The following is a 14300-nucleotide window of genomic DNA, read 5'->3' as shown; positions in this document are numbered from 1 at the left end:
CGTTGTTCTCTCCACTCCTCTCTCTCTTTGCACGCCAGCAGAGCACTGTGCGCGCCCCCACCCCCCTAGGCTAGTGTAACTGCTGGGAGTAGGCAGGGCTTTTTGTGGCTTAGGAGAGTGTGGGCAGGTACAGGGAGGGGAGACGTGAGTGATGCACTCATGTCTCCCTGCCCTGTATCCGCCCACACTTTCCTAAGCCACAACAAGCCCCGCATTCTCCCAGCATCAGTCACACTAGCCTGGGAGGCGGGGGCGCGCACAGTGCTCTGCCAGCATGCGAAGAGAGAGAGGAGAGGAGAGAACAACGGCCCGGAGCTCCGGAGAGCGGTGTACACATCAGGAGAGGAGGCAGCAGCAGTTCTGTGCAGGTAAGTGGAGGGGGACTAAGTAGCCTGCTGATTTTTTAACCACTACACATCGTGGAGGCTTCAATTTTTGGACTCCACGCTGTGTAGTGAACAAGATCGTTTTTAAAATCCCATCTTTGATCATTAAAAAAAATCCCATTGACTTACATTAGAATCGGAATTGGGATTGAGTTCGAATGGAAAATGATCGGAAATCGGATTTTAAAATCGATCCTGAAGTCTCAAGATTTGCTCAACCTTATCTACGAATTAAAATATGGTGAAAATCCCTTTAAGTAATTCCCCCATGTTGTACGAAACACCCGTGGAATACATCCCACCACAATGTGAACAACTTACTTTGTGCTCCCACTCCCTCTCTTAGTATAGGACTGGATGGTGGTTTGGAAGTGCTTTGTGGTATTAAACTGAGGCTTCCAGAAGATGATATAGCATTTTGGAAAGAAATACCCTCCATTTATACCCATAAGACTGACTAAAGCCAGGCCTGCATTTATTGGGATGCCATACTCACCCACATCAATAAGCTGAGCCGTAAAGAAGGAGATGCAAACCACAAAAAAAATCAACATGGCGAAAGTGATGCATTTGGCTTCGCTGTAGTTTTTGGGCAATTCTTTGCCCATATAAGCAAATGTAAAACATATGAGACTTAGAAGCGCATTATAACTGTACTGAAGGATATTGTAGACAGATCCGAACTGGCTGCAGTCCAGAAGAACTGTATCTGAGCTCAGTGGCTTTGTAGACACAATAGGAGGATTAATAAAAATCCACAGACAAGAGATCAAAACCTGAACCCCGGAAAGGATGGCCAGACAGATGTACTGCCCGTTCTGTTTTACCCAGTAGTCGTAGGTGGCTGGCAACTTTGAAGCCATCTTAAATATACAGACTATCTGAAAGGACCGTATTGAAATGTAGGAGAAGCAGATGGTGAGGGCAATGCTATATATTGGATATCTCATGATGCACCTGATGTTGCTAGGCTCTCCAAGGTAGGCCAAGACGCTAAGAAAGGCTACCATCAATGATATAAGCATAAGGAAGCACATTCTACCGCCCGCAGCCTTCACCACGGGACTGGATAAGTGGACAATGAAGGTGACAATAACAACCACTGTTAGCAACATCCCCACTATTGTTGCCACAAATAAGGAGATGGTCATAACTTCATTCCATTTCAAGAAGTACCGAGCCTTGTTATAGCAGAAGGTGCTACGCTCTGTGGACCACTGGTCTGCACCGCAGCTCTCACAGGTACCTGAAAGTGAAGAAACGGATATAATAATGTTCCTCTTTTTTGGATTATAGAGTTACAATGTGAGCCCACCCAAGCTTGCAAGTATACATCACAAATGGTGCAAGTATACATCATAAATGGTGCAAGTATACATCATAAATGGTGCAAGTATACATCATAAATGGTGCAAGTATACATCACAAATGGTGCAAGTATACATCATAAAGAGTGCAAGGACACACCGGCAATTGTCTGCTGTAAGTACTCATTTTGTTTTCGTAGACCTAAAAGGTGAACCAATTTGTTCTGTGCCGGGTTCAACCCAAATATACTAAATTGTTAGTTTTTTGTGATTCGCCTTGGAAAAACTTGGCCGTCATGACATGCATTGCAGTAAAATAGTATACACTGGAACTCTTTAGACCCCAGAGTAGAATAGGTGGAGGCCCAGGGAAGGTGAAAAAAAAATGCAGAAAATTTACACTCAATTTCCATCATCTCTTTTGAGCCTCCTCATGGTGTCCGATGCTCTCCTGGTGACATTATACGCTTGGGGTCACCACTGAGACCTTTGATTGGGCCACAGCAGTCATCTAGCCACGTCCGGCATCATGACGTCATGACACTCGGTGCGTCCACGTGACGATTGAGACTCAATTACAGACCCAAGTGGTAATCCTGGAAGCATGGTGTCATTGAGGAGACCGAGAGAGAGCACCAGATTCCATGAGGAAACCCAAAAGAGGTAACTGAAGGTGAGTATAAATGGGGTTTCTTATATATTTTTTCACATCCCCTGGGCCTGAAGAGACCCCAGAGTACAATCATTTCACTACTGGTTTTATCTGAACTTGTTTGACCTGAAAAAAATCAGGGACTTGAGCTACCCAAACCAAAATGGATCTTTGGAGGTTCACCCATCTCTATCCTTAAATTCACATTGTGAAAGCGGAAGCAAAACTACTCGTGGTTGTATGGGGAGCCTGTATGGGGAGCCTACCACCACCAAAATCACTTCTAAATCATTTATATGTTCTTTTAGGGGCAATCTTTCTGCCAAGGAAATCTGCTTTGTTGCACCCATGTAATGCAACTGAAATTAGAAGAACTTTGTGGTGGTTGCAGGTTATCGATGGGATGGTTGTATGTATGGACCAGTCTCCCCCTCACCTTCTGTCTCTATCCCCCTTCCCCCATAGACTGTAAGCCCTCGCGGGCAGGGCCCTCTACCCCACCGTGCCAGTCGGTCATTGTTAGTATTATATCTGTTTGTACATCTTGTGTATTGTATGTAAACCCCTAAATGTAAAGCAGCATGGAATTAATGGTGCTGTATAAATAAACAATAATAATGTGGTTCCAGATTAAGAATATCAAAGACAGAAAATTTACAAACCATTCTTATTGAGATAAGTTCCCGCCACACAGCTCACACATATAAAACAACATTTGTATTGCCCCTTTTGTTGTTTCTCCTGCCCTGGTAGGCAGTCTGGCGAGCACACCGATGAAGGAATCTATAAAAAGAGAGACGACCGAAAGGATAAGTTATATCTACATTAATCAAGACGTCTTATTATAGTATGCCAATATGGCAAAGCAATGTGGAGACTTCCCGATACCATGCACTCATTCAAGATATCCAATGTATGTATCTATTAGGCTGTATTCACACAGAGTAACGCCAGGCGTTTTTTGTGTGCTTTTTGAACATAGCGCCGCGTTAACACCGCGTAGCGCCACGTTAACGCCGCGTTAACGCGGCGCTATGTGCAAAAAACACACAAAAAACGCCTGGTGTTACTCTGTATGAATACAGCCTTACAAAGTCATCATTGATCAGCCACTTATTTATACCAAAAACTGGGCACTGTATATGACTTTAGGTACCCCTGTATATAGTGTACAGACTTTGCTTACAAAGGATACAATAAAAGATGTTTCCTGCCTTATTCATTAATGTCTTATCCTTTAGTATAAGTCATCAGTTGAAGATCAGCGGGGCACCATGAGTGTGGCTTCTGCTTTACAGGCCAGCGACATCAAACTCACCGCTCACATCAATTGTTTGCAGTTCAGACCCAATTAAGTAAACTGTCTCCTCACACAGCTGTTCAGCAGGGGTACTGGGCAGTGGCGTAATAACCAGTCTTGGAGAGGTAGGGGACGGTGGCCAACTGAAGATGACAAGGGCCTTGCAGCACCGTGACCTATCTCCACTAGACACCTCTGGCAGCAGAGATTGGCACTCATCTCTGATGCCTATGGGTAGCACCACTAATGGAGAGAGGCCTGGCGACACTGTTAAGGCTTCTTCTGGGCCTGTGGCAGAGATCAGATAATTGCAACTTGCTGATAAAGGCTCGGACAATGGTTCATCTCACTATGTAAGCACAAAGATAACATTGAGTTTACTGCAAGTTCATTGTATGTCCTGGTAGGATGTAAGGGGGCGTTCACACTAGGGTATGAATAAAAACTGACTTATTCAAAAACTGCTGAGGCAATCTACATACTAAAGGTAGGTGTGGACAGGGCCGCACCTCTAATGAGGCGATGTGAAGCGCCTGCTTCGGGTGGCGGTCCCGAGGGGACGGCAGCCCGGGCGTTTTTTTTTCCCCCCTCACAACCAGCACAAGGAGAGCTGCCGCTCTCCTTGCGCTGGTTCAGACATCTACGTATCAGCGTAGGCGGCGTCATCACGCCACCTACGCTGATACACAGACGTCCTGTGAGAGAAGAGGATGCGGGAGCAGCAGCGCGCGGTCGGTCGGTAAGTATAATAACTCTTTTTTTGGTTTATAATAGGCCGCTGCCTGCTGGAGTATCTACCAGCAGGCAGCGGCCTATTTACCAACCTGGACCTGCTCACTGCCGCCCCCGCTTCCCCTTGTACTTTAGGCCGCGGCGGTAGTGAATAGGCCCGGGCCAGGCTGCGATCCCACTGCCGCTAATATTATATTCGGGGGTCTTTTCAGACCCTCGAGTATAATAATCGGAGCCCCAGGGGAGGTGAGAGAACATAATAAACACTGTTACTCACCTCTCCGGGATCCAGTGTTAATCAAAGCAGGCTTCGGGGCTATATGGTAATGTGTCAGACATCACGTGGTCTGGGATACTACCATATAGGCCCGAAGCCTGCGCTAGTAGTAATAGCCTGTTACTGCTAGCACAGGCTTTGGGCCTGTATGATAACAGGCTGTTACTGCTACCACAGTCTTTGGCCTATATGTTACTGCTAGCTCAGGCTTTGGGCCTATATGGTAATATCCCAGACCACGTGACGTCTGACACATTACCATATAGGCTCGAAGCCTGCTAGGAGTAACATCAGATCCCGGAGAGGTGAGTAACAGTGTTTATTATGTTCCCTCACCTCCCCTGGGGCTCCGATTATTATACTCAGGGTCTGAAAAGACCCCTGAGTATAATAATAGTTCATGGGTGTGCAACTGTGGGGCATAATAGAGCTTGAAGGGTCCACTGTGGCCCCTGTAACCTCTATTATGCCCCACAGCGGCCCCGCTGCAACCTCTATTAAGCCCCACAGTCTATTGTGCCACTGTGGGGCATAATACAGGCTGCAGGGGCTGCTGTGAGATATATACATATATGGATGTAACCCCCTCACAGGAGTTACTAATGGGTATTTGGCCATATAAGTGCCTTACATGTTATGATAGATTGTATGTGTTGTCATGTTCATTTTGTGTTCATTTGTGTAATGTTGTTAAGCTGTTGTTCTCTGGTATCACTTGTCCTAGTGAGCTGTGGTCTCCAGAGCAACACACACTATGGTGGATGGATCTGCAGCTGGAACAGGAAATAGTCATAGCAGGGAGAGGAAGTAGTATTCTGTAAGAGCCAGGGAAGGAGAAGTGTGGCAGTGGCCATCTTGTGTGTCAGACACTGGGTGCTGTGAGGATTGCCACAGCAGCAGCAGGGCAGAGAAGCTGTGACAGCGCCCCCATCACTATCAGTAAGAGGACAGGAATTACATCAGGCTAAGCAGAGCTATAACCCGGGCCTCCCGCGTGGCAGGCGAGAATTCTACCACTGAACCACCAATTATAGCTCTGGGTGTGGAATAGACTTTCTAAAGGCTATGCAAGCATGACTTTTCCCAATGATAGAGCCCCTTTAAGGACACCCACGGACACTACATGATGTCCCATTTAAAATCATGCAAATTGCAAACAGACACCACTAGTGTCTGATACTAAAATCTTACGTGGACATTAGCATCGGACACTAGCTGTCGGACACCGACGCTTGTGTGAACCCTGCTTTAGTGTTCTCCAACCCTGTGTAATGTAATATACATTTACTATGCACATTATTTTACCTGCATTTATATAAGATTTCTAGTAATTATAATAAATTATATCTCATGGTAAAGGCAATGTCTCTATCTAGTGAGATACGTCATAGTGTTCTGTTCATCAAATAATCAAATCCACCCAACAATTTGTGGAAGAATACATAAAATGAAGAAAAGACAGCCGGCAAACTGGTGAGAGAGGGTGATGAGAAAACCCATTTAAGGTCAATGACCAAAAACTCTCCCAATAGTTACAGCCACTTGAGAATTTACAAAAATTTGACTATGAACAGAAATAAAATAATAAACTGTACTCTTCAATGCTCTAGCCACTCTGGTGGTCCCTGCTTATGTCCCGCATGTATGGTATGTGACGACTGATGTTAGTGATTGTATACAGTGGTCACGTGTATGTCACATCATGGATGCTGGAAGTAAGTCAGATACCAGCAAAGACCAAATTTTGTTACATCCTGGACAATTCCTTATGGGTGTGACATTTGGTATAAACAGACATCATATATACTAACCACATTGTTTTCTGTTTGCCAATTTATCTTATCAGACTGGATATTGAGGTCTCCCGAACCACTATAGGTCCCAACAGTCTCAAATGTCGTTCCACCCAATCTATTCCAGAAGATAATGTCATATCCAGTAGGTGAGTCGCCATATATGTTGAAGTTTATCACATTGTTCAGCAATGAAAAGTTTACCTGTCCCAGAGCTTTAGTGACCTATAGTAAGCAAAAACACAATTAGTAATGTAAAAATGCAAGCAAAGTAAATCTGCTAGTGCTGTAGGCCCTTCTTCCTAAGTAGGAAAGTCAGACCCCCATCGGTAAGTAGAGATTATATGTCCCATAGTTTCCTGTAGTCGAAAAGTCCCTTTAGACCGAGGCCACACGTTGCAGATATGCAGCTTTTTTTGTTGCAGATTTTGATACGTTTTTTGGAGCCAAAGCCAAGAATAGCTACAAAAGGAATGCAAAATGGTTTAATTTGATTATATTGCAAGAACCTAAGGAAGTTCAGGAGATTGGGAGTATAAGGTTGGCCATACACCTTACATCAATGTAGGATGGACACGCCAGTTTTGGTGGCACTGGTTGACCAGCTCTCCTCTTACAGGGAAGATACAATTGGACAATTGGGTTTGAACATGTTCATTCCTTTTGTTCTCACGGATGTAAGCCTCCACCAGAGGTGTTTGGCCAAAACTTACTCCCCTCTTTCTACTGAATGGAATAAGCTGCTACCAGACACATGGACAGTTGACCGAACTAAGTTTGCAGGTGTATGGGGTGGTCAGGAGAGATAGCTGTTAGACAAATGAGTGTTCAACTTACAACTATATAATGTGTATGACCAGCCTAGAACCTCACACACATAGCTGAAGTAGGGAGCACATAAAGTAATATGGGACCTTACTGTACTTCTATATTGGACTGGCCCACTAGAGTACCAGAGCATTCTCCTGTGGACCCAGGCGGTAATGGTCTAGCAGAACATCCAAATTTGAAGGGTACTATGGTCTTTTTCCTAGGGCGTGTTAATAATTTTATCTGGTGGGCCCAAGGAAATGCAGTCCGACACTGCATACAGCACAAGCTGGAACACCATTTGGCAGCACACAGTGTCCCTGAGGCTCTGTGGCTCTATTCCATGGATCCAAATGGATGACCAGGTTATAGCTCCAAAATAGATGATAAAACAACTAATGTGCCACCTACTTGCCATGGGAAAACCTCTTTCATCTTGCAGTATGTTTCATTACAACCAAGCACTTTATGTAGGGCATGTGCCACTGCATACACAGCCGCATAGATGCTGAAGCTGACTCTATCCGAGTCACCCAAAAAGTTGCTCAGAGATGTATTGAGGCAGCCATCGCACTTCTGGTTGCAGTTTTCTTCTGCTCTTGACTTTCCAAAACTGCTCCTATTTTGATAGTATACATTCATGAGAAATTTATCAAATCCCGGGATCTTCACATATTGTAGAGCGATGCCCAAGACCAAACCTAATTTTCTTATATCTGGCAAATCATAAATGTCTGTAGACAATGACCAAGTCTCTGTAGCCAGCCAGATCTTGGAAGGAATATCCAGTTCCACCACCTCTTTGAAGAACTCCAGAAGGACGATATCTGTGGAGAACACTAAGATGACATTGACGTTAATAAGGGAGATGTTGGAGACAATGTTATATACGGAATTTTCCCATTTCACCTCTTCGCCCAATGCTTTGATGGGTATAAAGTCTGCATAGGCAATACAGATATTGGTATTGGATGTGAATTCTACAAACTGCTGGACTCCTTCGTATCCATATTCATCCGAACTTCCCAGCACAGCGATCCAAGTCCAGTTAAAGTGGTTGAGGATGTCTCTTATGGCCTGCTGCTGCACCCTGCTGCTGGGAATGGTCTGGAAACAGGACGGCAGCCTCAGCTCGCTCATTATCTTACTGGTAGCAAAAATGTTGATCTATAAATGTACAAAAACAAATATTTGAACTGAATTACTTCCCAGTTCTGTGTCGTCTCGACTAAAGACACTTGGCCAGCCGCCTATGGTCTGGAGGTTCTCTGGTGATTTGCTGTAGTCTTGGAATGTAGACTAAGGGCTTGTTCTGCTATTTTGGGAGTTTTTGTGCCGGCAGAAAAGCACAAAGTAATTATCATATATATCTGAAGACATTTTCTGTCTGGGTCGAAATGTGAGGAATGGTGTTTACAGCTAGTGATATGGCTAATACCTAAAATATTACACTGGTATCCAACCAACCATTACGTTCATTACGTCATTTTGGGTTTTAGGGACCTGGACTTCTAAAAAAAAAAAAAATTATAGCTGTTGGATTTCTGAGACAGAACTTGGAATTCCATTTATAGACATCAGGGAATGAATGAAAGTCCTGCGTAATTCTAGATATAAAGAGTAAGAAAATAAGTTTGCACAAAAAAAAAGAAGTTTGCAATAGTTTGCCTTTTTAGGTCACTCATTTAAATCTTAAAAAAATGGGTAGGAAAATGGATATTGCTAACCTGTTGAGATGATATATACCAATATACAGTTTTGCACAACGTTTGTCTGCCCTCACCTTGTCTCTGTGAGTACCTGTCAGCAGTCACTAAGGCTCTTTGCAGATGACTATGGCGTAGTTCAGTATGCTATCTTGGTTTTTCTCGGATAGTACACTGACCCATTCATTTCTGTTGGCCCGCACACAAGACTGTGTATTACATGGATCAGTGTGCAGGCTGACAGTCTGGGTCGCAAAACTCAGGACAGGTGATATTCCTGTTTGTTTTTTCGGCCATGCTTCCATGTCTCCTATTCATTGAATGAATGGAGCCGTGAAAGAACGACTGCTGGGGGAGTGACATCCATCCGCCCATGCTGTTCAATAAAGAAAGCCGTCTGCAAGGGGCTATCCCTTGGTTCATATCTGTGCTTGGTAATATGTTCGTGGAGCCGCATAGGGACCCCCCGAACGGACTATCAAACACATTTGCAAGCGGTGTGCAGTGAAAGTCCCCATGTGGACTTCCCCGAACGGATTACCAACGCAGATGTGAATGAGGCCTAACTCTGAGACTAATCCTAGAGGTAGCAACCTGGTGGTTACTTGCAATGAAGTCCACCCCACTGATTTGTTATTGATGACCAATACTAATTCTAAGCCATCAATATCAAAAGTCTAGAAAACCCCTTCAACCATAAAAGTTTGAGTGTCTGCAACCAACAAAAGAAACAGCTATAGCACTCGCATACTGGCACCCAGCAAACCCATTCCTTCTGACAATTCTGCAGGCACTTTCGACAGTGGCTCCAAACAGAGTTCAGATGGAGTTTTTTGGTCCGGAATTTAACACAGAGGCCGCCTCAGATTCCGGACCAAAAAAAACGGTAGCCACGACTGGATGCCGCTGCAGTGCACCGGGATCCAGTCGCAGCACTCCGCTTCGGAGTAGGCCCAAATGAATGGGCCTAGCCAGGAGGGAGTGTCTTTATGTAGACGTCCGCAGCTGATTCGCCTGAAGAAGAGCCATGTCACTTCTTTTTTCCGTAAGATGGAACAAACTACTTGTGGAAAAAAGAAATGGCTGGCACCCATTGATTTCAATGGGAGACCTTTTTTTTTGGTCAGGATTTTGACACGGATTCCACATCAAAATCTTGACCAAAAAACCCTCTGTGAACTCAGCCTGACTCTATACCTGGAGTTCTGCATCAGGAAATCTGATCACAATAGAGATATAATAAGTACCTAAAAACATTGTAACTAAACACATTAAGGTGATAAAAGTTGGAGATTTACTATAACATATTAATTATTCATGTTTAGATCACTAGACTATGCAGATATTACCTTCGTGAACAGGCAAAAAGAAAAATAAAAGTCCTTAATGGTCTTCAATTTGCTTATTACTGTCAAATAGAAAAGTCTGTGGGGAAACCTTGAACTTGCCGTGACAGTTATTGGTGGCAATTGTTCCAAATCTACTGACGTTTGGAACAAGGAGACCTGAAGACGAGTCCAACAGTATCAGGTAGTCAGAGGTTCAGGAATGTCTTTGTGATGCACATAGATCAGGGCAGGCTCTCGCTGTCAGTTTAGGTAAGACGTGATGTCCTAGTGGAGTAAAGGACCATTGATGAAGCCATGAGCCATGTGCAGGTCCTGCAGCCACTGGGAGTAGCTGCCAGAGGAGAAGATGGAGTGACCTGGGGTCCATATATGGGTGGTATTAGAGTTCTTATTTTATTCTAAAATCTTAATTTTAGGATCTTAGCTGGGGTCAATATTTATTCTGGGGTACACACAATATTCATGCAGGGTCTGATATCTGTATTTGTTTGGGCGAGTGTATATAGGCTTCCTGGTCTGGGGTTTGTATTTATAGGGTCTGGGGCACTATATTATGGAGTCTGCGCTTGGGTCTGTATGTATGGAGTCTTGTCTTGGGTCTGTATGTATGGAGTCTTCTCTTGTTTCTGTATGTATGGAGTCTTCTCTTGGTTCTGTATGTATGGAGTCTTGTCTTGGGTCTGTATGTATGGAGTCTTGTCTTGGTTCTGTATGTATGGAGTCTTCTCTTGGTTCTGTATGTATGGAGTCTTATCTTGGGTCTGTACGTATGGAGTCTTGTCTTGGGTCTGTATGTATGGAGTATTGTCTTGGGTCTGTATGTATGGGGTCTTCTCTTGGGTCTGTATGTATGGAGTCTTATCTTGGGTCTGTACGTATGGAGTCTTGTCTTGGGTCTGTATGTATGGAGTATTGTCTTGGGTCTGTATGTATGGGGTCTTCTCTTGGGTCTGTATGTATGGAGTCTTATCTTGGGTCTGTACGTATGGAGTCTTGTCTTGGGTCTGTATGTATGGAGTATTGTCTTCGGTCTGTATGTATGGAGTCTTGTCTTGGGTGTGTACGTAAGTGGTCTGGAATCTATTAAGGTGGTGTGGATGTTTATTTTTATTTAGAATATAGTTATTTTGGAGTCTGTATTTATTCTGGGGTAGGTAGCATTGGGACCCAGGAGTATATTACATGTATTAGCGTCACAAATTTAGCTAGAAAGTCAAAAAATGTTCAAAGTTTAGGTAAGCTTTAAAGTCTACTTCCAATGGTAAGAGTATATTTGGAAATTTCTGTAGTTCTATTATGTATCCCACCTTGCTCATAAACCAAAATTATTTGTAAATTTATTTCCTTGAATCTACCAAACCATAGCTTCTTCTTAAAGTAGTATCTCCTTTATAGCCAGTAGGAGGCACTATTTTACTTCTGGTATAACTTGTTGCGTTCTACAAGAAGAGATTCCAACACTGACATCTGTAGGACAAAAGATGGAAGATCTCAACTCACATCAGTGACTTACTTGTGGAAGAAGCAGTAGGTTAAAAATGTTGGCCGTGGTCTCGGCAGCATCACTGCTATCTGGACCAATCACAGAGATCACATTGGGGACGTATTGTGTAAAACCCCTCGAAGGGTCAATGATGTAGTCTCGTGAAATGAAATTCAGAGCTGGCTGGATATTATTATATAAGTAACAAGTGTCAAAGACATTATATCCCAAAGTTATGTTGGGTAGAAGTTTGCTATCATTGTTAATCTCCTCCACTGCAAATCTCATGACTTGAAAGTATCGATATCCCGCAATATTGACTTTTAATCTAGAAAAAGGAAGAAAAAAAACTACTTTTAGAAACAAAACTGGGCATAATAATCTATGATAAGTATTTATTATTATTATTTTTATTATTTATTTATTTATTATTATTATTTATTATTATTTATAATCATACATTTTATTAACTTAGTAAATGCTTTACTTACAAGATCCTGACTTACAGCCTGTGTTATACTCCAGAGCTGAATTCACAATTCTGCAGTCCGTGCAGTCATTACATTACTTATCCCCTGTGAATACATCACATCATGCATATTGTACTCATCCTGAGTTATAGTCTATATATTATGCTCCAGAGCTGCATTCACAGTTCTGCTGTCCTCAGAGCTTAGTAAATATAGATAGTCAAAGAGCAATGGACAAATGTGTTTATGCACTTACAGGGTTTGTTCATGACTTTTTTCAATAAATATCTGATCGGTATGGGGGCCACAACTGGTCCTCTGCACAGAATAACTGTAAGTGAATGTGTTAAGTCCTTGTACTACACAGTGCACTGAGCCAGGAGCAAATAGTGCAGTGTATAGTGGCCAGGCACTGGTACTGCAGCTCAGCTCCCATTAACATCAATGGGAGCTGCAGTAATGGTGCCCGGTCACTATATAGGGCTTCCAGCTCCATGCACTGTATAGCCATCCAAACTCCCTCCCCATGAGATATTTGTGGCCTCTCCTAAGGATGGACCAATAAAACAATCCTGGAAACCCTTTTAATATGAATTTAGCCAGTGAAGATACAATACGTTTCCTAAGTGTAGAGGATATGATATAACAATAGAGCTATGTAGAGCAGATCAGCTACAGTAGATCAGATTATATACAATACTGTTGGCACTATGGTGACCAATATAAGAGCTGTAGACACGTATCGGTAGAAGATCTTTTTCATCAATAATTTCCAATGTATTAAAGCTATGCAAAAAAACTTCTAGTAAAAGCACTGTATTATCTTACCTGGAGCAGTCCTCTACAACAGGTATATAGTCAGGACTCTGGCCTGCCGCAGAGCCGTGAAAACTAAATAATCCTCCTATCATATAATCTCCCTGAGACACAAACTCGGACACAACGCTGTCATCATTGCAAGAGGATAGAACATGCTTGATGGTCAGGATGAGTCCCAGAGTAATGATATTGGCTGCCATCTTTACAGGGACCAACCATCAGCCTGCATTATCTCTAAGTCCTTGGCTTGAAGAATGTCAGTGTCTCTATGCGTATCCTGAACGCCCTGTCCGTCCGCCCATATACATCCATGGATTTACATTTACACATAGGGAGGCGACTGGTTTGTGAGGATTCTTTGCTTATGAAAAGTATCATTTGCATGAAGGTGAGGATAGCTGAACGGAAGCATAGCACGTTACCGTGTACATTAAAGGGGTTGGCCACTGTCAGACCAATATTGACAAACAAATATACAATACAAAGATGCACAATTTTCCAATATACTTTCTGTATCAATTCCTCACGTTTTCTAGATCTCTGCTTGCTGTCATTCATTCTGTTACTTCTAGAGGATAAAACTCTGACCATGGTCATGTGATTTACGGTCCAGGGTCGGAGACCCAGGGAGAGAAAAACATAAAAAAAACCTCTGTTACTCACCTATCTCCCGTCTCCTACGCTGTCGGCCTCCGAAGTAGTCCATCTTCAATGACGCCAGACGTCACATGACCTGGGACGCAGGCCGGGGTCATGAGACGTCAGACGACTAGGCCGAAGCCTGCCCGGATCGTGGAGAGGTAAGTAACAGTGTTTTTTATGTTTCTTACCTCTCCCGGGCCGCCGATCATTATACTCGGGGGTCCGAAAAGACCCCCCAAGTATAATGATAGCAGCGGTAGCGGCTGTCACCAGGCCCCTAATGTCCCGGGCCCTGTGGCAGCTGCCTCTGCTGCTATGGCGTTAGTTACGCCACTGGATGAAGCATAGTTAGAATAACTTGGCAAAACCACAAACTTTCCAAGGAGAATGTTGTCTATTAACATCCCCCTATTGCAAAATTCATCCATTCTTGAGTCACTGCAGATCACTTACAACATTGGAAAACCAAGTTGTGTGCAACGAAATTTCAGAAATTATTGGTCAATTAGTCATAAAAGCGACTCTGACCTTATCAGGAATACCCAAAGGACTCTATTCCCTATTATAATTTACC

The 14300-nt window shown here is 43.4% G+C and overlaps 1 protein-coding gene across 1 annotated transcript; it reads right to left on the bottom strand.

Moving 5' to 3' along the window:
• Nucleotides 1-703: 703 nt before the first annotated feature.
• Nucleotides 704-13129, bottom strand: LOC142209749 (taste receptor type 1 member 2-like). Its single transcript, XM_075278791.1, has 6 exons — nt 13094-13129; nt 11826-12123; nt 7669-8424; nt 6466-6672; nt 3008-3128; nt 704-1632 (listed from the first exon to the last, which is right to left on the bottom strand). The coding sequence occupies exons 2-6, from the start codon at nt 12081-12083 to the stop codon at nt 704-706; spliced, it is 2271 nt and encodes a 756-aa protein (XP_075134892.1). The 5' UTR covers nt 12084-12123; nt 13094-13129.
• Between the last annotated feature and the right edge of the window lie 1171 nt (nt 13130-14300).

Source organism: Leptodactylus fuscus, chromosome 6, assembly GCF_031893055.1.
Source record: "Leptodactylus fuscus isolate aLepFus1 chromosome 6, aLepFus1.hap2, whole genome shotgun sequence".
Taxonomy (NCBI): domain Eukaryota; kingdom Metazoa; phylum Chordata; class Amphibia; order Anura; family Leptodactylidae; genus Leptodactylus; species Leptodactylus fuscus.
The sequence above is the reverse complement of the archived record's forward strand: the minus strand, read 5'-3'. Positions and strand labels throughout refer to the sequence as shown.

What these genes read in the sequence shown, in the direction of transcription:
- LOC142209749 (XM_075278791.1), bottom strand. Translation starts at nt 12,083, where the DNA reads ATGAGATTTGCAGTGGAGGAGATTAACAATGATAGCAAACTTCTACCC. An exon ending in AAGAGGTTTTCCCATGGCAA is followed by an intron (nt 6,673 to 7,668) that starts GTAGGTGGCACA and finishes TGCTTACTATAG; the next exon opens with GTCACTAAAGCTCTGGGACA. An exon ending in AACTTATCTCAATAAGAATG is followed by an intron (nt 1,633 to 3,007) that starts GTTTGTAAATTT and finishes CTTCACTTTCAG; the next exon opens with GTACCTGTGAGAGCTGCGGT.